Raw genomic sequence first — 25,798 nt, forward strand, 5'->3', positions numbered from 1 at the left:
AAGTACTGAAGTACACATTCAAAGTACTTGTACTCAACAAGTGTTTTCATTTGTACAACTGTATACTTATACTCCACTACATCTCCCCTTCCTGTCCAGTGAAAATCATGTATGTGTGTTGATTCTGAATGTGTGATATTTTGTTCTTAAGCTGCTCTCTGATCAGCTGTTAAAATGAGCACAGCCATAAACATCTACAGCAGTAAAATGCACATTAATAATAATCCAAAAGCATGATATATATAATGGTAAAACAGTGACGGGGAACATTTTACTGCACAATGAATACTTTTACTTTTCATACTTTTAGTACATGTTGCTGATAATACTAACATATGCTTACTTTAGCAAGGTTTTGCATGCACTGAGGACGTTTACTTGGCACAAGTACATCATTTGAATGCTTCGTCCACCACTAGCCACAAAGGCAAATGGCTGCATAATGCAAATTTCTTACAGACAAAAAAAAAAAATCGCTCTTAAAATACAATTCATGTAAACCACGATGTTGCTTCTCCTCCAAGAAAATACTTTTATTTTTAAAATATAAAATGTGTACAAGTCCTCAAGCCTGGCGGATGAAGGATCTGTCACAAAATGCTCAGACAAAAACTGTAAAAATGTTAGAAACAGTACAGCAAACCGGTCCAGAGCATGTTCGACCTAGCTTAGCACAAAGACTGCATGCAGGGAAAGGCTGGCCGTTTCCCCCGGCCTCAAGTTTGTCTGCTAACTTAGATGCACATAAATTAAACGGATTTCCATCTTCTTATAGAAAAGAGACTTTGCAATAATGCCGGACTGTTCCTTTAATGACTCGGTTTCTTTTCCCATCAGGTGTCAGACGGATCAGGTGGACTCGGCCGGTGGAGCCGTCTCATCGTGACTGGTGTTGGGACGGTTGGACAGGGCGTCTTCTCTGGACAGCAGGTTGTTTCTGCGGAGGTGGCAGGCCTGCTGGTAGGGGGGGGCGGATGGGCGGCTGGGCGGGAGGCGTGTACTCGTACCGTTTGCCAGCGTCCAGCTGAAGAAACGACAGGAGTGAGATCGAGTTTGTGTAAAGAAAAGAAATGCGACACAAACTATAAACAATTCCCTGTAAAACCCTTAATTAGAAAAGACCGTAATTAACTAATTAAGTCGATTTTATATTTATAATTAAATTACACAAATATTTGGCGAAGAAATTAATTATCTTTAATGGATTATTTGCAAAGTTTAAGTGTTTTTAGGTGTAAAAATCCCTCAAAAATAATCAAAATCGCATGAAAACTACTTCTGAATGTTCCCCTGAAGGGAAGATCTCCGGTTCTAACTAACGCTGGCTTTCATGTTATTTGTTACATTTTTTAAAAAAGGGTTAAAAAAACTTGTTATTAAGGGATAATTATATTAATTACAATAAATAAAGCAGCTATTAAAATAATAATAACTTGTGTTCAGTTTGACTGGTTAACCCCGCGTCTCCTCACCTGCAGAGGGTAGGTCCTGTCTGAGTCGAAGGCGCTGAGGTCACCGCACGCCAGGAAGGGAACGATGACGCGGTTCGGACCCTCTAACTGGTTAAAGTCCACATCTGACGGACAGACGGCAGAACAGAATGAGGAGCGGGACATGCAGGGGAACTGAACGGAGCAGAGACACATTCGTCCTCTTAGAGACGAGCCACAAACAGCTGTTTCTACGCACCTGCCCCCCCCCCTGACAAACAGAGAATTGTTCATTTATTCTAAATATATGTGGTGCTCAGATGGTGTCGTGTGTGTGGGGATTTACTGACGTACACTAATGAGATTAACTAAACGTTATTATCAGTATTATTCACAGCCAGCAGGATGTACATACAGAAACCGAGCATGTAGCATCTCGTAGAGCCCGCATGGACTCATCCTTTGTTTTATAAACAGTGTTTTACCAACAGTCGACTATTCAGAGTTAAGCAGAGCCAGCTCGACAAACAAGGTGCGTCGTCAGGATACTGCTTCTGTCTTCCAGCGCCGAGTGCAGTCACACGTTCTCCTGGTGCAGATCAGAGATCAAGAGACGCACACACGGGAACACGGGCTCGTAGTTACCGTAGGAATGATCCAGCAGAGGGTTGGACATGTTGGGGACGTAACCTTCAGGAGGAGAGTAGTTCTGGCACACAACGAAGGCCTCTACACACACACACACACACACACACACACACACAGACACACAGACACAGACACACACACACACACACACACACAGACACACACACACACAGACACACACACACACACACACACACACACACACACAGACACACACACACACAGACACACAGACACACAGACACACACACACACACACAGACACAGACAAACACACACACACACACACACACACACACTTTAATCGTTTGTCAGGATTATTTAGCAAAGTATTCTGTGCACAAAAGTCTCAGGTGTAAATACAATAACTTCATGAGCTGGGGGCGTGTCATCAGTCATTAGTGAGGGGGGAGGGGGGGATTACCGATACTGGAGTTCCTGCTGCTGCGAGGCTTGGAGCAGGTCACACCACTGAAGAAGATCTTCAGCTGAGAGTACAGCAGAGTCACATCTTTACCTCTGAAGATCTGAGACACACAGGACGATGAGCGGACATCATCCCATTGTTTCAGTTTTGCACCATCAAAACGTCCTAACCTGCACTTCCAACCTATTTTCATTTGTCAAAATCGACGTCCTGACATTTATCCCGAGCTCCATCTGAGAGTTAGCTCGCTGCAGGTTAGGAAAGGTGTGACACGATGTCCACGGCCCAGAATGTAACTCTGCATCGAACGACTTACACAGAATGGAACGCGTTAGTGAGCTTTGCAGGTGCTGGCAGGTGGACCAGGCTAGCTGCTTCCCCCCGTGTCCAGTCTCTGTGCTAAGCTAAGCTAACAGGCTGCATCTTTAACTCACCTTGGCCACAAACGTCCCTCCAGGTTTCAGGACGTGAGTTGTGATGTTCAGAGCCTGAGAGACAAACAGGTGTCAGTGTGACATCACAGACCGACAGGTGAACAAACACACCTCTGTACTCACGGCCAATAGGAGCTGAGCCTGGATGTACTCGTCCACGTCATGGAGCCCGGTTACTGTGGAAACAGAGTAGTAAATAACTCTAAAAAGGGAGATGGGGGGGCAGACAGGAAGAGAGCGGCGTCTCACCGTCTGGAGCTCCGTCACACACCACCAGGTCGGCCGGCTGACCCTCAAAGTGACGGATGATCTCCTGAGCCGTCGACACCTGAGAGGAAGATGACACAGGTCGTGTGACGCACCACCGCTCTTCTTCTTGTGTTTTACAAACTGTGACAGATTTAAGTCATTAAAAGTTATTCATCGTGGGCTCACCTTGGTGATGTCTCCCTGGATCTGAGTGACTCCTGGCAGAGGAGCCATGGCCTGCAGGTCCACCGCCACAATCTTCACCTCCTCACCCTGCTCACCCCCCTCCTCCTGCCCTCTGAGCAGAAAAACAAAAAAATTAAACAGTTATTATTAAAAAATCCATTTAATATCTCTTCAGGTGTTTATAAAAAATAATATAGTCAAACCTGAGTTTCCGACTGAGCACCTGACTCCAGCTGCCCGGAGCTGCACACAGATCAACTGCTCTGTTCACACCTGAGAGAAAAAAACATAATCAAATATTTTTTGACAAATCAGACATTTAACAAAAGACAGAAGCAGAATAAAGTCAGGGATACTGTACCAAACGAGCCCAAACCAGACACTGAACAGGCTCAGTTATGCATTGTTCAGGGGGTTGTAAAGTATGTGGGACCTGTTGGGTCTCAGTTGTCCTGCGTCTCTCACCTGTGAACAAGTTGAACTCGTGGTCGAGCTGCAGCAGCTTGAATGCGCTCCTCGCTCTCCAGCCCTCCTCTTTGGCCAGACGGTAGTAAATATCCCGCTTGTCTTTGGAGGAGCGACCCATCCTGACCTTTGACCCCTTTGATGAACACACACAGAACCAGTGAAGTCAACATTTGAACTGGTTTCTCTTGTTTCAATGAAAATCACTGCAATGAAATCATGACACATGATTAAATGCGCTGCTGGATTATTTATTTGTGTATATTTTATACCATGATTTTATTGCAATGGATGTAAGCTATGATCTCTTGTTTTTGGTCGATGCAAATAGCGTCACCTGGGTTCACTATCAGTCCTCCTCACATTGTGAACAAACTAAGAAAGGTGTTGACATTTGGTTTATTCTATGTTAGCCGAATTGAGAAGCGCTTCTTAGCGAGTCTAAAAATGTATTTGATCATCATTTACCAAACACTCTTATCGTGCTGAAGACCGGTTAACCGCGTCTAATTAACTTTTTTAACGGAGTTTGGCTTAGAGCACACAAGAAACTGCATATTTCATGGCTGGATTAGTTTATTGTGTAACGTTAGGTCAGTCTATGTTTTTGGATTACATATATACACGTTTATAATAAATAATACATGTAAAACAATAACACTATATCTAATCTAAACATACTTTATGAACCATTAACAACTGTTTTACCTACTGTTCACGTGTTGTTCCGGTGTTGACAATGGAAGGACCCCTGCTGATAGCGCTCCCACAAGCGCCTGTTCAAAATAAAGTTGAACCTGCGGAATCCACCATCTCTGCTAGAACATTGAATATCGGTATCTATCTTTTTAGATCGTATTTATATTTTAATGATGTCTTGTTTTAAATTACTGGACAGAAAGTCATTTTATTTCCTGTCTCGTGTTTCCTGGTTCCTGTATTCTCAGCATTGGCCACAGGGTGTCGCTGCAGTTACATGAAACGGCTTTGTAAAAAACAAACTGAAGGAATTTCACAGAAAATATAATTATTAATTATTAATTAATGGGTCCAAGTAAAGGGACGTTGTTATTGTTCTGTATTAAGAAGAAACACATATAAAAAAATGTAAAAGTAATATAAATACTGCATATAGAAAAATAAGTTCATATAGGAAATGGAATTGTATTTTAAGCAACAAAAGTCCAAAATGATTTGCTGGTAACATTATTACTAGTTAGGATTAGGGTTAGTTATATATTATATATATTATATATTCTACTCAAACCCTGGATTATCTGGGAACATCCCCTCATATATAACATATAATGTTTAATATAATACAGCTCCCTCTAATAGGAAGCAAACCGGTTACATTTTACAGCATGTGAGTTAATGAAGTGTTGGTTGGTGGTAAGTTGTATGTGTTTCCCTGTACCTCTACACCTGTAGGCACTGTATGGAACTACAAATGTAGTTATAATAATACCATGAAAACTGATATTACAACAAGTTACAGCATCAAACGCTCTGAATGACTCAGGTGTCTCTGCTCTGGAAAGGTGAATAACCTTTTTTATGGGTTTATTGACACAAAGATAAGAGACAAAGACCAGCCGAGACTTTTAACCAACACAACTCAATATAAATCTCACACCCAAAACAAAGGATTACCAGGGTGCAGGTTGCACTTCATGATCTGCCACCTGGTCTTCAGTCATTTTGCAAGGAATATATATATATATATATATATATACATACATACATACATACACATATATATATATACACATATATATATATATATAGATATATATAATATATATAATATATATATATATTTTATATATAGATATATATATATATACCACACATATATATATATATGTATAGTATATACATAATACATATATATCTATACATACATCTATACAGACACATATAGATATATAACACTATCGAAGAATATATGTGTGTGTATATATATATATATTATATATATATATTTATGTGTGTGTGTATACATATATATATATATGTATAACACCCCATATATATATATATATATATTGGTGTGTATGTATAAATATATATATAGGTGTATGTGTTAATACGTAGCTATAGATATACAAGCACACATACATCTATATATCATATAGGTGTGTATGTAGATATATATATCTCTCTCTATCCTCCAGACACACATATATATATATATAATATATGTATGTGTGTTATGTATATATATATATGTGTGTATGTAATGTATATTATAATATTTGTATGTATATATATAATATAAGACAAGACCCACATACATATATATATATACAGACACACCATCTCTATATATATAATATGTGTGTATGTATATTAATATATATATATCTATATCTCATCTCCACATACACACATATATATATATAGATATATGTATGTGGTTGGTATCATAATTGTGTATGTAAGGGGGGGGGGGGGGGGGGTGGGGGGGGGGGGGGGGGGGGGGGGGTGTTATATATATTGTGTGTATGTATATTAATCTATATACATACCCCCATACATATATATATAACCTACCCACCGATATATTATATCATCTGTATGTGTTTATGTATATTATGTATGTGTGTATTTATGTATATATCTATCCATTGTGTATGTACTTCTATATCTATCTGTGTTATGTCTGTATTATATATATGTGTGTCTGTCTATCTCTACTCTATCCCTACACACCTACATCTATATATCATATGTTTGTCTGTATATATAATATATATTTTATTCTATATACATACACCATCTATCTAATATATGTATGTGTATGTATATATATAGATGTTTGTATGTATGTATATATATATAATATGTGGTATATATATATTATATACACACCCAATGATATATACATACCACATATATACTTATATATATGTGTGTATATATATATATAATAGAATATGTATATATATAACTACTACATATATATATAGTACATACCCACTTATTTTATATATATTATGGATGTAGATATATATATATATATATATATAATATATGTGTATATATAATATATATCATACACACATAATAATATACCATACACACATATCTATAAATATATGTGTGTATATATATATATGGATATATATTATATATCAATATATATATACCTACACACATATTATATCATACATACACACATAGATTATAAATCATACACATATATATATATATCTCTATATATATATATCTATCTATATATTATATATATATACTATATTATATCTATTATACTATTATCTCTCTCTCTCCATCCTATATCTCTCTGCTTATTCAATCTATCCTGATCTCTCATCTCTATATCTCTCTATATCTCTTCCTCTACTCTCTCTGTCTGCTCTCTCTCTCTCTCTCTCTCTCTCTCTCTACTCTCTCTCTCTCTTTCTTCATCTCTACTCTATTACATATACATATATATACATAAATATATATATATATACACACATATATATACACACACACACACACACAAACACTGGAGCTTCTCTGAGCAACACAACAGCATTACAACTGTGTGAGTTTGATCATCCTTTGTATGTATAAACTCGGCTCCTTCTTGCAAGAATATAGATTAAAACTCTTATTTGATCTGGATCCTGACTTCGTTGTGTTATTAAGGATATTTTTCCAACATTATGGAGAACAGCTGGGAGCAGAGTTTACTTCTTCCTGCTCCTCTTCCAGCATGTAATGTGTATTAACGTTGTCTAGTTAAATTGTTTCTATGTATTTGTTGATTAAGGTTTAATGTTCATTCTATTTATTTCGTTTTTATTCTATTGTCTTAATACATTTTATGTAGAAATAAAAAAATAGAAAATAAGCTTCATCTTATTGTCTAATTATTTTTAAATTAGATTAATAGAGAAAAGTAATTTTTCACACAAAAATGAATTCTCTGGTTCTACATTATGAGGATTTGCTGCTTTGCCCGTTTTGTGCAGAAATGCTCCGACATTCATCAGATGGACACAAACACAACTGAGATGAACATGTTGCTCTGCGTCTGTTTGCTAACGCATGAATGTTGACTTGTTTACCTCAAAGTACTCTTGGCCCACAGTCTTCCCGGTGTCTCTGGTGATTTTCGGTGTCATGTAGTCGAGGGCCAGGGAGGCGATGCCGTGGGAGGCCAGCAGCGATGCACGGTACTCCACCAACTTCCCTCCACCCCCCCAAAGGTCCAGGAGGCCGGGGAAAGGTCCCGGTCCTTCAGACGAGTCAAGACAACAGAAACAGTTCAGTTTACTAATAATATAAATCACAAGGACAATGATACGATATATAATGATATCACTAAGTCTGCCACGATATGATTACATTCATGGTGGATATCATATTCCCATTTAACACAATCAGTTACATTAATATCAACTTACAAAAAGCAACTTAAATACGTCCAAAGTCACAAGTGAAAACAGTCCTGTTGTGTAAGCGCTGTTTGAAGTAGGACAGAATGGTGAAACATCGGGATTTTAAAAATAAAAGCGTGTCTTATCAATGTTTTCACTTTTCATCGATGATATTGGATCGTTGATCATTGAATCAATACATGGATGTTACGTTCACCTTCAGTTTCTGATCGCTGGCATTAAATTTGATGGAAACATTTTGGAGTGTTTCCTGCCTTCACTCTTGACTTGTTTATCAGTCACAACTAACTAATGCTGGTTAATGGTCGTCCATGTCACATGACTGCACCCCCTGAGCTCCCACCCAGCTGTCAACTCCCTCCAGACTCTGCTCTGGTCCTACCTGAGGGCAGGAAGAGGGTCGCAGTGAGTCCGCCCTCTGTAATCGGGATCCTACGGACGCCGGGCGCCATGTACCAGCGCTCCACCACCACAACGGCCAGCGCCACCTGATCCAGGAAGCCCTCAGTCTGGTGACCCTGGTACACCGAGATTGTGAACTCCATGGGGGTCTGGACGTTCATCTTCCTCAGCCTGAGGGATGAGGGGAAGAGTCTGATACTGATCCTGTATTGACTGGTATCATCTGAACAGCCCGACTCTTGTTCGCCTACCTGAGCGAAGGTTTGCTGCCTGGAACTGGTCTGAGGCTCCACAGGAGACCCATCTGTTCAACCCCAGAATATGTTCCACCCCCAGACTGGGATCCTCTACAACTGTAAAGTAAAAGGTTGTTCATTTCTTTCCAAACAAATTCCACACTTTTATAAAAAAATGTGGTTTGCTGCTAATCCCAAACTTAACGATGCCAGCAAACATTTCTATATTAATTTTCGAGATCTTACCGTTCACGGTCCCGCTGGCGTTGGCAGTGTAGTGGGCGAAGGCCTCCCAGCTGTGTCCATCTTCACACTGGTGGAGGGCGTGCACGGTCAGCTGGAAACCAGGGAAGACATTCTGGACCCAAAACAGTGAACTTCTCATCCACGAGTCCTCTGCACGGCCGGACCGACAGGTTCACACAACACTGTTTCCTGTCCATCCTGCACTGAGCAGACAGGTGAAATATTAAGGACAAAAAAATTACAATATTTCCCTGTGAAATGTAGTGGAGTAGAAGTGTAAAGAAGAAAAACTAAATGGAAATACTCACGTCAAGTACAAGAACCTAAAGGAGTTGAGTACATTTACTTAGTTACATTACACCACAGCAGATCATGAGTTTACATACAATGCATATGATCAGTATATAAAGTATGATGCATTGTTATAGATTACAGTACCCAAACATGTATGTACTTTACTTTACTTAAATGTTTTTAATTTCATGCCACTTGGTATTAGTAATTTCACTTCAGTAAGATTTAAAATGCAGAACTTTTACTTGGAGCAGAGTATGTTGATTAGAGTACTTCTCATAGTAGTAAAAATGTGTAAGATAGTAACTAAAGTTTTCAGCCAAATGTAATAAAAATACAATATTTCGTTGTAGTGGAGTGGAAGTGTAAACAGTATAAAACACAGTGCGTTATTAGTACTTTACTTTAGTAAGATTTTGATGCAGAACTTATATGTGTGGTATTATATTTGAGTACTTCTTCGCACACTGATAATCTGCAAAGTAACTACTAACTATATGCTTTTTGACTATATTTATGTACACTACAAACTCTTCGTCATACTCCGTACTGGCTTTACAATTTTGGACATTTCTGCACAATAATACCACTTTAAAACTCCACATCTCATATTGCTAAAGAAACCTAACCTAGACAGTAATACACTGACCATCTATAGGCCAATATCTAACCTTCCATTCATCAGCAAAATACTAGAAAGAATAGTCTCGGTCCAAATAAACTTCTTTCTTAAAGAAAAACAACATCCTGGAGGCTTCAGAGCATGCCACAGCACCGAAATTGCTCTGACTAAAAATAATTAGTGACCTCAGACCAAACTCTGACACAAACAAGGTCTAAATTCTTATCCTGCTAGACCTGAGCGCAGCATTGGACACGATCGACCATGACATCCTAATTAATCGTCTAGAAAAACTGGCTGGTCTTTCTGTCTGTGTATTAAACTTCTTCAGAACATATATCAAAGGGAGAAAGTATTTTGTCAGGCTTGGAGATCATGTGTCAGAGAAGCATGATGCCCACTTTGGAGTTCCACAAGGGCGCTGCCTCGGTCCATTACTGCTCTCCCTATACATGCTACCACTGGGGGACATCATTAGAGAACACAATGTGTGCTTCCATAGCCACGCGGATGACACGCAACTGTACATCTCTGCTGAACCAAATGATACTACAGCTATTAACTCCATCACCACCTGTCTGTCAGCAATAAATAAATGGATGAGCAATAATTTCTTAAAATTAAATGAGAACAAAACTGAAGTCCTACTAGTAGGTCCTATAACAAAAAGAGAGATGATGCTGAATAACATGGGGAAACTTACTCCTTTGATTAAACCTGAAGTCACAAGTCTTGGTGTTATCATAGACTCAGATCTAAGCTTTAAATCCCACATAAACAAGGTGACAAAAACTAATCCATGCTTTCATCTCAAGCCGACTCGATTACTGTAACGCACTCTTTACCGGCCTCCCAAAAAAAACAACGGAGAGACTTCAGCTCATCCAAAACGCTGCAGCGAGGCTGCTGACTAGAACCAAGAGGAGAGACCACATCAGTCCAGTGTTAGCCGCTCTACACTGGCTTCCACTAACTTTTAGACTTTAAGGTCCTTCTTGTATACAAAGCCCTAAACGGAACCGCACCAAGTTACACTGCCAACTCTCTCATCAACTATGTGCCCCCAAGAACATTACGATCATCCACTACTGGTTTATTAAATGTTCCCAGAAACATCCAAAAGAAAATTGGGGATGCAGCCTTTTGCAATTATGCACCAAAACTATGGAACACTTTACCTGCAGACATTAGTGAGCAAGCTCGCTCATAATGCAATTAAAATAAACTCTTTAGTTCTCATTTCAAGGGTTTATCATGAAGGAACATTCTTATATTAAAACACAATTTGAAATGAATTACTCTAAATTGAAAAAATTATTCAGTACTTTTAATTGTTGAATTGAATCTTTCATGTAATACACTTCAGCTAAATATATCTGGTCATTTCACACTGGGAGCTTGAGATTAGGGCAAAATGGAACTGAAAAGAGGTCGGACGGCAGCAAGAAAGAGAGAGAGGGAGAAAAGAGGAGAAGAAGAGAGGAGGCGAGAGAGAGAAAAAGAGAGAGGAGGAGAGAGAGGAAGAGAGAGAGAGAGAGAAGAGAGAGGAGGAGGAGAAGAGAAGAGAGAGAGAGAGGAGAGAGAGAGAGAGAGAGAGAGAGAGAGAGAGGAGGAAGAGAGAGAGGAGAGAGAGAGGAGGAGAGGAGAGAGAGAGAGAGAGAGAGGAGAAGAGAAGAGAGAGAGAGAGAAGAGAGAGAGAGAGAGAGAAGAGAGAGAGAGGAGAGAGAGAGAGAGAGAGAGAGAGAGAAGAGAGAGAGAGAGAGAGAGAGAGAGAGAGAGAGAGAGAGAAGAGAGAAGAGAGAGGAGAGAGAGGAGAGAGAGAGAAGAGAGAGAGAGAGAGAAGGAGGAGAGGGAGAGGAGAGAGAGAGAGAGAAGGAAGAGAAGAGAGAGAGAGGAGAGAGAAGGGAAGAGAGGAGAGAGAAGAGGAGAGAGAGGAGAGGGATAGAGAGAGAGAAAGAGAGATATATAATGAAGAGAGATAAGAGAGATATAGAGAGAGATGAGAGATATATATTATAATATATAGTATAGATATATAATATATGATATATATATATATATATTATATATAAAATATATAATATAATATATATATATAATATAGATAATATATTGAGGGGAAATACTTTACTTAACAATCTCAAAGCGTCCACTCCAACAAACCTTCTGTAAAAACAAAAGGAAGCGGCACTGCTTCCATATAAACACAAGTTAAAGATTTATTAAATACCAATACAGAGCGAGCACTCACCGTCCGACAAGGGAGCCAAAGAAAAGAACATCTCGTACAGAGACACACGATACGCAGGGAGCAAGCTGACTCTTGGCCCAGTTAAGATCATATGATTATAAATATGAAGCAAAAGGCCTTAAAACTTAAAATCAATGATTAAAATCTTTATCTCTGCTGTAATATAGTCATAACTGTTAACCAGGGCCGCAGGTTTGATTGGCTGGAGGATGAAGAGGTTTTGATTTATTTTTAAACACTGAAGAGCCACTGTTGTCCAGCTTAATTTTAATAGGTTATATACTATATATATATATATACTATATATATATATATATATATATATATATATATATATATATTATATATATATATATATATATATATATATATATATATATATATATATATGTTTAATAGGTTATATACTATATATACCTATATGTTTAATAGGTTATATACTATATATACCTATAGGTTAATTACTCATTTGTCTCAGAGAGCTCTAATAAAGAAAAACTCCACAAACTAAACTAAACTTTTTACAAGACAAAGCAACACATGAAGGGTTTCCTCCAGGACAGATGTGTGTATGCTTTGCTCAAGATTTAAATAAGACAAAGATGGTTGATTTTAAAGGGATAGTTTGGATCTTTTAAAGTGAAGTAGTAAGAGGTACTTATCCACAGTCAGTGTATTACAGAAGCAGAGTACGAGCAGGAAGTAAAGCAATGTGCTGCTGTGTGCGGGGGCAGCAGCCTGACGCGTTTCAGCCACCTGGAAAAATGACTGTTTTTGTCAAAGGAGTCTGGTGGCTTCGAAGAGAGGGCAGATCACGGCTTCAGTTCCACGTCAGAAAGGTGAAGCGGTGAAAATATATATAGTATAGAGCACACTTTAAATCCCTTTAAAACGTGTCACCTGACACAGAGTTAAAGATCACACCCAAGATTACATCACACTGTAAAACACACGGTGAGAGCTGGTTTATGGAACTGTGTTCCCAGGTAACAACATTTCAGCTGTGAGTGACTACAGCGGTCACAAGGTTTATTCTTACACTGAATATCAGATAAAAGGATGTAGATCTCAAGAAATACAGAAAGATGTACAAAGCTTTATCCTCTGCAATATCCAGGGCAATCCTTGTGTATATACATGTTAATACAAAGCGTGAAGAGCTAATCCGATTCTATATCAACAATGAATGAATGTATTTCTGAAACATTTTCCTGCTACAGGCGGCCTACAGAGTCCTGGAGCAGCACCCTCAGATCCTGGGCAGCAGGATCGCCATGTTGGGTCTTTCCTTAGGCTCCATTGTCACCTTCAGATTGGCGGTTTACTCCCAAGTTGTGAAGGTAAGACCACCTAAGTTACTTTCATCATCTTGACGCAGCTTAAAGGGTTACTTCGGGATTTTCTCGACCCGATTTCCCATGTTTTTGTGTGTAACTGGCCATCAGTGACATAAGTGTCGGACAACACTATTGAAACGTTTTCGAAAGTTTTACTTTCGCTTGATTCGGTCTGTTCGTTATTATGTCTATCCAAGTCTCGCACACGGGGAAGTCTGGCTCTATTAGGGCACGGTACATCCTGGAATTAGCACTTGTATGCACTGAATCCTGAACCCTCCCAGCCCTGTCTGTTGGTGCGAGAAGCTTGGTGACAGTAACTGTCTTTAGGTTTGTGCTGCAGCTGCTGGTGGCTGTGGATAGTTTTGAGGGTCAGGCAGCCATCTTGGTCCCTAACCGTGTCTGCTGGAGTCCGGTCAAAAGGTGTGTGTGTGTGTGTGTGTGTGTGGTGTGTGTGTGTGTGGGTGTGTGGTGTGTGTGTGTGTGTGTGTGTGTGTGTGTGTGTGTGTTGTGTGTGTGTGTGTGTGTGTGTGTGTGTGTGTGTGTGTGTGTGTGTGTGTGTGTGTGTGTGTGTGTGTGTGTGTGTGGTGTGTGTGTGTTGTGTGTGTGTGTGTGTGTGTGTGTGTGTGTGTGCAGCTCAGGTGTGCAGTGTGTATTAGTGGGAGTCATGTGCAGCCGATTGACAGACCCATGGAACAGATGATGAGTTACTTTGAAGAGTAAGTGGATCTCCCTTCAGTTACTTTAAGATTGTTGTTTCTTCAACAAAAATGCTTTTTGTGAAGCATTTTTCAGCATTTTTTTTTTTGTCTTTTAAATCAGAAACCATGCGAAGAGTCGCTTTGACGAGAATAACTATTTGATCTGCCGGGACCTGCTGCTGCCCATCCCCACCGACCCCTCGCTCAAAGTGGACGTGAGTACCAACAGACAAAGATTCTTCTGCCGTTTCCTTTTCGGGTTTTTGTTTGCCTTTATATGAGAGGACACAACTACAAGACTCCCATCATTTCTTCTGAACTATAGTTTCATGTAGCTTCTCTGAGGAATTTATTTGTAGATTTTTAAGACTAAACAGTAATGTGGGTCCTTTTTGGATAAACTAATAATAAATAGCAAGTAATACGTAAGTGGAAACATTGTGATGTTAAAAACAAAGCAGCCCCGACTTCTCTCTGCTTCTCATATTTAAACCTTTATTTATTTAATTTGTAAGTCACAGAACACTTTTGTCTTTGTGTTTTAAACGCATTTATAAGACGTTTCACTGAACAACAGATCAGACTAATCTCTCATTTTCTGCTGATATCTGCAAAACAAGTGAAGTGTTTGTGGATAGGTTTGCTTCTCCAGCCCTGAGAAGTATCCAACAGGTGATGCATAGTTAAATATTCGAAGCTGCAGCCGGTGATAAAAGCTGAAACACTGCTGCTGTTGGTCTCTGAGCAGGTGGGGCGACTCCAGTGTCCTCTGCTGCTGGTGGTGGGGGAGGACGATCAGAACTGGCCCGCGTACGAGTCTGCAGCGGACGTGAGTTTACTGACATGACGACTTCCTGTGTGAATAACGAGCTTCGGCCTGAAGGCTTGAAGTCGCAGGAAGACATTTGAGAGGACACTGAATAGTTACTGGGGACATATGGAATTACAAAATGGCCGAGACTAAATAAAAAGAGAAGACTCATGTGAATAAATATTGTAAATGAACCACTTATACCACAATTCATCGGCTTATTAAATTCACACTCTATTGTTTCTTGTCATTTTCCCAGAATAAAAGTTTTAATTTTGCAGTTCACAGCAAATGTAGACAGTAAAAATGATCTTGTGACAGTATATTGACACCCCAGCAGCATCACTACAGTTCCCATGTCTATATCTGTCGAATATGTCACACACAAAAAAGTAAAGTTTTATTTTTAACTCGACACTTCCTGTTTCCACAAAAAAATGAAAGCCTTGTGTTTTTATATGGACAGAATCCCTTCTGTTGTTACGCTTTTATTCTGAAATATTTGCAGGTTAGTGCTGCAGTGACTTGCACGGTACCGTCTTTTAATGATGGATTATTATTCTTATTATTTACAAATGAGCAAATGCAGTGTAAGAAATACATATTTACAAATCATATCCAATGCAAACGAGAGACGAACACATGAAACCATGTAATAAATATGAGATCAGGTGTTTTACTTCCTGTTTTCCAGATAAAGGATATGATGGAGCGGGCGGGAAACAGCCACCTGCTGACTGTCCTGACCTACAAGAACGCCGGTCACCTGATCGAACCTGCGTTCTCGCCGTTCAGCCGATCCAGCGCCTTCAAATCTATCACCGCCGTATCTCAGAAGAGTAGGTTCGCCTTCAGACCGGGAAGCTGTACCTGAAAGATGGAAGCTGCCAAAAAATCAGGACTTGAGTTTTGAGGTTTGATGGATTTAGTTTCGCCTGTTTGTCTTTGCAGTGGTGGTTCTGTGGGGCGGAGAGATGGTGACACATTCTCGTGCTCAGGAAGACTCCTGGAGGAAGACGCTGGTCTTTCTGAAGGAGAATCTGTACGGCGGCGAATAACCTGGTGCAGCTTCATTCTCCCACCAAGGCAACAACTCATGATTGTAGAGTCGCTCCGTGGGAAGAGCCACTTCTGCTGCTTCTGGATCAGGAAGTAAAATGTATCTCCATGAATCAATGATGAATAATCTCGCTTTGATGGGCATGAACTACTCCTGGTTGAATCAGAACAAAAGATAATCAGTAATAAGTCCAATGTAATAATATTAAAGAGTATTTATATAGGTGATTTGAGGGGGGGGCTCCGTGTCTGTGTGTTGATGAATCTGTGGTGCTGAAGTAAGACGTGAAATAAAGTCTTGTCTAAATGAGTTTTCAAAGCGTTTTTATCGTAGTCTCGAAGAAGAATTAGTGTATTTATAATGATTCACCCCATGTCCACGGCACAACCTGGCTCTGTCCAGCTGTGATGGTGGGTGTGGTCAGAAGGTAGATCCTACAACATTCAGGTGTGGCGTTGACTGAATCCTTTTCTTATGCACGCCAAACCTGAACGAATGAAGGAATTAAACTTGTTTTGCCCCTCGGGGAATTTTGACAGCACAAAACAACATGAACAACCGTACATGACAGCACATGTATAACAAACACAAAAGCATCATAAGAAAACATGACCCATGTGACCAGAGCTGGTTAAGCAGCTGAATACTGCAGGACAAAGGATCCTGGACATCCTATACCTGCTGCTGGAGGTGCACGTGCTTACTCAGGCCTGAGAGGGTGCAGTGGATCTGCTATGGTGTACTGGTCTGTCAAGTGAGTACTACTGCACAATGCCCCCCCCCCACCCCAACACTGAATACAGTGTATACAATATCCTCTAAACCAGGGGTCGGGAACCTTTTTGTCTGCGAGAGCCATAAAAGCCTAATATTGTTTTTAATGTATTTCCCTGAGAGCCATATATTTAATACATTTGAACGCAACTTTAATGCGTGCATTTAAATACAACACGTCTCCGAGTACTAACAGTGGTGTCAGTGTTGCATTGAACAGGTGCTCTTATTAAATAAACTAAACTCTCACGTTATTTATCTCATGTATGTGCACGTGTCAGTGTTTACTGCACGGGGGTCAAACTCAAACTGATTTCACCTCTTATGTCTGTTGTTGTTGTTGTTGTTGTTGTTGTTGTCCTGCATTTTAGCGCCTTGAGATTGCTTTTAGCTTTGAAAGGCGCTTTACAAATACAATTTATTATTATTATTTGTATTATTATTATTATTATTATATCCGGCCCGCAGGAACATATCATGTCTGTCATAACTGGCCCGCTGGTTTTGGTAATTAAATCAATGCATGGCACAACCACGGGGGGGGGGGGGGGGACACATTTGAGGAAGAATCTAAATGTGTGAATGAAATGAAAGTTTTTGTAAAGCAAAGAGAAACACAGCACAGATCTCTGGGACCATGTGAGCCGGACTGTGTAGGGACACAACGAAGCATCTCACAGTTAGACCTGCAGCTTCAGTGTGATCACAGACACGTGTGATCACAGACACGTGTGATCACAGACACGTGTCTCTGTGTCGTGCTTTTGGGTTCAGTTCTGTGGTTCCAGCGAACCTTACAATATATGGCTCGCGAGCCATATGTTCCCGACCCCTGCTCTAAATGAAAGTTTTATAAAACAATATCAGCTTAGTTCTTTCCACATAAGTTAAACCTTCTAAGTTCCTTTAAACACTTCAGACGTTGAGCTTTTGAAAACCTGTCTTTGGTGTCAGTTTGCTATGAATAATAGAGCCCAGGTGTTTATACACCTGTACACTTCCAGTAGTTCTGTTCATATTTACAGGGGACCAAGGAGTTTCTTCTAAAAGCAACGATACTTTCTTTACTTTTATTTGTGATTGTAATCCCAAGTTATCTGAACACCAGATGTAGAAATGGTTAATAGTTAAACAGTTAATCTATAACTGGTTGTATCAGTCGTCCTGATGGCCTTCTGTACACAATGAAGAAGAAAGCTGTGAGGTCTACCTCAGTGCACAGTAAGAGTTTAAAATTAAGCAATTTAAGGAATAAATAAGTATTTTAAGGGATTAGTTATTTTTTTAATGTTTGTTTTAAAATATGTATGACACCCTCCATCCTTCAAGTCGATTTGGAAAACGAGAAGTCCAACCAAAACAAACCTTTATTGAACAATAAATTCCCTTCCCAGCGGAGGAAGGAAAGCAGTGAACACGCAGAGTTGGTTTTTGTAATCCAGAATCCAGCAGCCACTCAAATCGATGACAGTTGTTGTTATTGGCTGGTGAGTGAAGCACACCGTGCAGCCTGCTGCATATTTAATGTGAGGTTAATGAATACAGTCCGGGTCCCTTTGTGCTCAGTTCAGACCTGACCTGAGGACTGAGGACTGAGGACCCGACGAACATCTACAGGTACTCATGATGCCTTTGTGTTTTTCGTGTTGTTAAACATGTCATTGTGTGTTCTATTGCCCCATGTACCGAGACTTAAGGAATCATCTGTTTGACACAATTCATCTTAAGAACCCTGATTTGTTTTAGGCTTTCTTTAGGTAATATGTTGAACTATTTTAATATAAAGATTTGTGTCTGAACAAAAAGCACTTCAAACATAAGACTTTTGTGATGGAAATGTAATGTTTAGACTGTGTGTGTGTCGATGTTAGTTAATGTTGGTCATACAAACACAGCTCATACCTTTGGAGAGGTTTTGGTGCCAACAGTCTTCAGTTTAACACAAAGCATGAACTTTACGCTACAGAATAGTGAACAGCACAGTGGATATGAATTAAAACACTTCTGCACTGATTTACCTCCAGGCTGTGTTCCGTTCACATCCTGGTAAATAGATGCAGAACATCTCGAGGCGCGAGGCAACACGCTTCATACAGCTGTTATATCATAAACAGCTCAGCAGCAATGGAGGTGCAAGTTTAAATAATTAGACTTTTAAGGGTGAGGAAACTAAATTCGGCCACTTGTGTCCACATAGAGCAGAACCTGCGCGCGCTTCAATGGTGTTTTGCGGCTTCACTTGGATGGACATTTCTTTAAAACAGTGCTCGAGTGGACGGGGTCTATTGTTCGATAAAAACCCGTTTTCAAAAATACCTGTGTACGTGTTTATTACAATACTGGTGATTCAATGAAATATGTAAATGTGAGATAAGCAACATCCTGGAACAGTGTCTGGTGATGAATCACTTTGATGGGGAGGACTGAAGGCAGACCATCAACCTAAATGTTACTGAGAACTCTCCGGTTCAGGCAAGGTCGCAAAATAATGATTAGACATTTCTATAAAACAAGTAATGTGTTCAAGATGAAATTAATGCATACAAACTTCAACGTTATCTTTCATCTAGAGGATCTTTGGTTATCTATAACCTCCTACACGTCTTCTGAAGTACCCGTATGTGAGGTGAGGGTTGTTCCCTCTACACTACAACAGTCCAATCCCACACACAGTTTGTGTTTGTGCTCAGTGCAGGATGGACAGGAAACAGTGTTGCGTGAACCTGTCGGTCCGGCCGTGCAGAGGACTCGTGGATGAGAAGTTCACTGTTTTGGTCCAGAACGTCTTCCCTGGTTTCCAGCTGACCGTGCACGCCCTCCACCAGTGTGAAGATGGACACAGCTGGGAGGCCTTCGCCCACTACACTGCCAACGCCAGCGGGACCGTGAACGGTGCATGGCTTCAATATGTACACCGCGAAAGAATTGACTTAATTGATTGAGAAGTGATTAAACAAACTTCTTAACAGTTTGCAGGATACGTTTGTAGATATTCAAAAAAGCTATTTTATAATATCCCTAGTTTTGTTAAATTTGCTTATTTTGTTTGTTTGAATAATTTACAGGTTTCATTGTTTGAAATATAAAAAATATAAATAATATAGTAAAACTTTCTAAATAAGGAAAAATATCATTTCAAAATGTGGTAATTTTGTTAATTGCTAAGTCTTTAGCAGTAGTGTCTTCTCTTTTATATTGAACCCAAATCACCAAATTTATTGACAAAAAAACCTGGAAATTTGGAAAAAAGATGTTTAGCAACCATGATTAAGCAAGCAAATTATAACTAGACATTTAAGTTAACAATTAGAAATATAAAATAGTTGTTAATACCTTTTTACTTTACAGTTGTAGAGGATCCCAGTCTGGGTGGAACATATTCTGGGGTTGAACAGATGGGTCTCCTGTGGAGCCTCAGACCAGTTCCAGGCAGCAAACCTTCGCTCAGGTAGGCGAACAAGAGTCGGGCTGTTCAGATGATACCAGTCAATACAGGATCAGTATCAGAGTCGACTCTTTCCCATCGGTACCATGCCATTTTCCCAACGGCCCATTGTTCAGAAACTCCAACAGTCCAACATTTGTTCCTTTGGACTGGAGGCCCATTTGTCCGACAAACGGCAATTATTCCGAAAGACCAAACAAACCAACCCCACCAAGGAAAGCAATGAGTACAAGACAATTAAAATGGTAAAATGGAGTGTGTATTGTTGGAACAAAGGGCCTTTGGAGCAATGGGTGTTTGTTTTTGGGATAACGGACTGTCCGACAAACGGGCTTCCGGTCCAATGGGACATTTTTTGGACTGTTGGGTCTCTGAATAACGGGCAGTCCCCTTCCCCTCATCCCTCAGCCTGAGGAGGATAAACCTCCAGACCCCCATGGAGGTCACAATCTCAGTGTACCAGGGTCACCAGACTGAGGGCTTCCTGGATCAGGTGGCGCTGGCCGTTGTGGTGGCGGAGCGCTGGTACATGGCGCCCGGCGTCCGTAGGATCCCGATTACAGAGGGCGGACTCACTGCGACCCTCTTCCTGCCCTCAGGTAGGACCAGAGCAGAGTCTGGAGGGAGTTGACAGCTGGGTGGAGCTCAGGGGGGGCAGTCATGTGACATGAACGACCATTAAAGTGTCAATCTCCTAAGATTTCAGTCCTGGTTGATTTGGCGACACCTATATTCTGTAACAGGAAGTGCAGGTTTTTTATGACTGGTCCCAGAATACTGGGGGGCAGCAAAACGTCAATTTTTGATGAATGATGATGGTCAGTGTCAAGCTCACTGACAAACACATATCTTTTGACTACTTCAAAATAAAAGTCTACTCGTGTTTCGCCAGTTAAATGCTTTTAATGTGAAGCTGCAGCATTAGGAAATGTTCGGTTTGCAATAGCAGTAACTTAACTCACCACAGACTTCTAGTTCTTAATACTACAAATATATAAATATTGCAATAATTCCATCAGTCATAGGCTCAATCACCATTTTGTTACCTAATTTGACGATATAGTGACTTAACAGATATATAAAAAAGATTATTTCTGGATTTATATTGTTGGAATAGTGAAAAACAAGAATTACTCAAAAATAACCGCAGAGAATATCAGAAATAAACAATATCATCGTCCTGTACACTGAACTGTTTCTGTTGTCTTGACTCGTCTGAAGGACCGGGACCTTTCCCCGGCCTCCTGGACCTTTGGGGGGGTGGAGGGAAGTTGGTGGAGCACCGTGCAGCGCTGCTGGCCTCCCACGGCATCGCCTCCCTGGCCCTCGACTACCTGACACCTGAAATCACCAGAGACACCGGGAAGACTGTGGGCCAAGAGTACTTTGAGGTAAACCCAAGTCCAGTTCACTTCTCTTAGTTTTGCTCTCTTTCGCTGCTAAATGTTCCACTTTCTTTACCAGCTAGTTTCCAACCTTATTAAAATCTTTTGGCATGTATTAATAAATCTCCTGGCTGAGTAGCTGTCAACCGTTAGCACACAGAGAGCAGATGTGATTAGATTGAACCTTTGATTGAGGAAGGAAACAATTAGATTGATAAGATGTTTACAAGGCAGAATCCTGTTCTTGGAGTTGTGTGTATGTTGGTGTTTGGCCCGTTAATAATAGTAATAAAGAACTGGTTCAGAGGACATGTGTCTGAGCAGTAAAACAAAAATGAGGTCACTCACCAAAAGCAACCCGGTTTGTTTTCTGACACATGTTCCTGCTGCAGACGGCCTATCAAGTCCTGGAGCAGCATCCTCAGATCGTCGACAGCAGGATCGCCATTTTGGGTCTTTCCATCGGCACCAGCGTCACCTTCAAACTGGCGGTTTACTCCCAAGTTATAAAGGTAAATAATATATGACTGAAACGTTGCATCTGAGCGTAAAGAAACTCAGTTAGAAGTTAGAAGTGGGTCTAAATCTACAGTGTGTGTGTGTGTGTGTGTGTGTGTGTGTGTGTGTGTGTGTGTGTGTGTGTGTGTGTGTGTGTGTGTGTGTGTGTGTGTGTGTGTGTGTCTGTCTGTCTCAGGCCAGGTGTGTGGTGTGTGTAAGCGGGATGCATATGCAGCCGGTGGAGGGTTTTTTGCCAGAGCTCTTGGTTTACTATAACAAGTAAGTTGTTCTGTTGTCAATCATATTAATAGCTAATATTACACAAACTTCTTGCAGTTATTGTTTTCACTATTTGGGTTTGCTGTACAGTTTATCAGTTCTGCACTGTAATTGCTATGCATTGAATATAATATGAAATAGTCATAAAATATGCCACTTTAAAGTTAGGGGTCTGACGATCCTCGAGCAAACATTGACTTTGGTGTCGATTTTAGAAGATCTGAAAGAATCCGCCACACTGAGGAGAACGAGGAGATCTTGCGTGATATGATGCTGCCCATCACCACCGACCCTGCGTTCAAAGTGGACGTAAGTACCATCGATGATCGATTGTTGTTCATTAATTGCACACACTCTGCCCCATTGTGCCTAAATATTGAATACTTCCTTTAGGTCTTTAACAACATCCTAAAATTATATATATATATATATATATAGATATATATATATATATATACTGTATATATATATATATATATATATATATATTAATAATAATATATAATAATATATAATTAATTATATATATAATATATATAATTAATATATATTAATATATATATTATATATATATATATATATATATATATATATATATATATATATATTAATAATATATATTAATATATATATATATTATATATATATAATATTAATAATATAATTAATATAATTATATTATATTAATTAATATATATTAATATATATATTAATATATATATATATTATATATATATATATATATATATATATATATATATTAATTAATATAAATAATATATATTAATTAATATATATAATATATATATATATAAAAACGAGATTTGAGGTAAAACAATTCAGGTCCTTTTGTCTCTGAGCAGGTGGGACGACTGCAGTGTCCTCTGCTGGTGATTGTAGGTGAAGACGATCAGAACATGCCCACACAGGAGGCTGCAGTGGACGTGAGTTTACTGACCACATCCTGTGTGAATAAACACAGAGGGTAGAAAGTGAGATGACAGAAGTTAAGATGAAACTTAAATAATCACTGAGTGAAAACAGTGTCATTGCTGAAACCTTTTACAAATCATGAGAAGTATAAGACATGTCAGAAACTGAAAAACATGTCAAATACCGTGTCATACTGCAAACAAATAGAAAACCCAAAGATTTTAACGAGTTTTGTTTTGACCTTTTTCCCAGATCAAGGAGATGATGGAGCGGGCGGGGAACAGCCACCTGCTCACCGTCCTGTCGTACCCGAACGCCGGTCACCTGATCGAGCCTCCGTTCACGCCGCACACCCGAACCAGCCTGTTCAGATCGGTTACCACAAATCTCATCGGTAAGTTCACATCTATGTAAACGGTAGAATGACTCCTGGATCACATCAACGATATTAATCTATTCAGCGTCAAGTGCAAGACAGCTGAAGAAGAAGAATAAAAGACCTACAAGGATGACTTTGTTTTGCATAACGCTTCAGTCACGTAGAGCACAGACGTCCACACACTGATCCCTCTGCTGCTGCCACCTGGACTCCAAAACAAAGTCATCTTGTATCATATGTTTGGGTTTCAGGGCCCTTTCACACGTACCTCATTTGGTCCGGACTTTTTGACTCCCCCCCCGGGGCCCACGAGCTGGACCACAGTCTGGATCAACCTGAACCATGGTTCTGTTGGTCGCAGTAGCACACGGGGAGGAGACCAGATGTTTAACTGACGTTTGGTCCACGACTTTATAAAGTACCAGTCGGGGAAAACTCCCAAAACCTTCAACACTTGTCAATCATCTTCCGAGCAGGAGGCGTTATCCGCGCGTACGTTCGTCGACACCGGCTGTTTTAGGTCCTGAAAACGGAGCTTTTGTAAAACTCCGGTCAGAAACCTCAGCTCACGCAGGTGATGACGTCGGGACCTATAGGTGTGATTTGTTGAGTGTGTTACCAAAACTAACTGGATCAAATGTCTCGGTGTGAAAAGGCACCGAGGGAAAATACCTGAATGATGAGGACTAACTTGTACTTTGTTAACGTTCACTCCTGATGAGCTGCGTTTCAGTGCGGAGTATCTGGGGCCGCACAGTGACGAGTTCAGTGAGCCTTCCTGACTCTGCCTGTTGCCTGTTTTGATTGCAGTAACATGTCTGTGGGGCGGAGAGATGGCGGCACATTCTCGCGCTCAGGAAGACGCCTGGAGGAAGACGCTGGCCTTCCTGAGGAAGAACCTGCACAGCAGCAGAAGCCCTGCTGCCAACTTATCCTGTAACCTGTAACACCAAGTCTGTCGTACTGCCAGAACATTTCCATACGGCATGATGATCATTAGTTCTAATGCTGCTGCTGATGGTTTAACCTTTATGACCTGTTAGTTACAGATTCTGGTGGTTCTGCACGTTTTAATCTGTTATAATCACATAATAATGTCAAATGTATGCATCCCTGCTGTTCAGTTTTCAGTGCTGTTTCACTGACCCTCAGCGTCTGAGAGCGATGCACCCTTTAGTGTGTGCATGAGACCACCGGGCTTTCAACTAACTCCAATGTAACCCCATCCACATCCGGACGCTCAGAGCAACTGCCACAGTATTAAGGGCGAGAAAGTCCGCCATGTCATCCCCTTCACTCTCCATGATATTTGAACCTAACTAAGTAGTTTTGCCGCCTGAACCTAAACTGCAATGGTTCTGGGTTGAAAAGAGACTCGAGGACACGTCTGTCCCGGGACATGTCTCTCTCAAAAAACAGGTTTTCATACACAGGTTGGCCAAAAAGAGCAAACAAGTCCTGACCTTGAGTAGTAAAAACAACTAGAACACTTCCACGGGTCCATTACTGGAGAGCAATGAGCACAAAGACAATCTGGATCAGGGGAATCAAGGGGTTTGTATAAACGGGGTGGACTAGTGGCAACATCAGGGGCAGGTGAGCTGGAGGGCATGAAACTAACTTTCCGTTCATGATTGAACTCATCTTTGCAGGTCAACAATCCTGATACCCAAGAATTATTTACCAGAGATGTATTGTAGTAGATATCGATTAATATGTGACAAAAAAACAACCTTTACTTCTTCACCCTGTGAAAGGAAGCAGCAGTGACATCTGATTGATCTGTCCATCTTCCATGTGTCTTTATTAATGAACAGATCCTGTGGAATATACCAAGTATTAAGAATGTAATGAACAAAGCCAGTCACAATAAGTATATCAGTGAAAATGG

General features: G+C 40.1%; 3 protein-coding genes and 1 pseudogene across 3 annotated transcripts; 2 read left to right on the plus strand and 2 right to left on the minus strand.

Annotated features, from left to right (window-relative positions):
* Nucleotides 1–269: 269 nt before the first annotated feature.
* On the minus strand, nt 270–4,643 carry ftsj1 (FtsJ RNA 2'-O-methyltransferase 1). Its single transcript, XM_029427061.1, is given in 12 exon segments — nt 270–972; nt 974–1,024; nt 1,473–1,576; nt 2,076–2,159; nt 2,503–2,605; nt 2,940–2,993; nt 3,063–3,115; nt 3,189–3,267; nt 3,375–3,486; nt 3,578–3,647; nt 3,840–3,975; nt 4,552–4,643. Coding segments are annotated over 11 exon segments (954 nt in total). The 5' UTR covers nt 3,961–3,975; nt 4,552–4,643; the 3' UTR covers nt 270–849.
* A 3,246-nt stretch (nt 4,644–7,889) lies between these two features.
* Nucleotides 7,890–9,946, minus strand: LOC115005266 (acyl-coenzyme A thioesterase 2, mitochondrial-like; annotated as a pseudogene).
* Nucleotides 9,947–13,069: 3,123 nt separating this feature from the next.
* On the plus strand, nt 13,070–16,524 carry LOC115005267 (acyl-coenzyme A thioesterase 4-like). Its single transcript, XM_029427062.1, has 7 exons — nt 13,070–13,144; nt 13,526–13,645; nt 14,279–14,361; nt 14,465–14,558; nt 15,092–15,172; nt 15,849–15,993; nt 16,106–16,524. The coding sequence occupies exons 1-7, from the start codon at nt 13,070–13,072 to the stop codon at nt 16,210–16,212; spliced, it is 705 nt and encodes a 234-aa protein (XP_029282922.1). The 3' UTR covers nt 16,213–16,524.
* Nucleotides 16,525–18,566: 2,042 nt separating this feature from the next.
* LOC115005276 (acyl-coenzyme A thioesterase 4-like) lies at nt 18,567–25,798 on the plus strand. Its single transcript, XM_029427073.1, has 11 exons — nt 18,567–18,605; nt 19,679–19,880; nt 20,337–20,436; nt 20,842–21,032; nt 21,655–21,824; nt 22,211–22,330; nt 22,513–22,595; nt 22,811–22,904; nt 23,459–23,539; nt 23,781–23,922; nt 24,718–25,798. Exons 2-11 carry the CDS (start codon nt 19,685–19,687, stop codon nt 24,852–24,854), a joined length of 1,314 nt encoding a protein of 437 aa, XP_029282933.1. The 5' UTR covers nt 18,567–18,605; nt 19,679–19,684; the 3' UTR covers nt 24,855–25,798.

This window comes from Cottoperca gobio, unplaced genomic scaffold (genome assembly GCF_900634415.1).
Source record: "Cottoperca gobio unplaced genomic scaffold, fCotGob3.1 fCotGob3_290arrow_ctg1, whole genome shotgun sequence".
Lineage (NCBI taxonomy): Eukaryota > Metazoa > Chordata > Actinopteri > Perciformes > Bovichtidae > Cottoperca > Cottoperca gobio.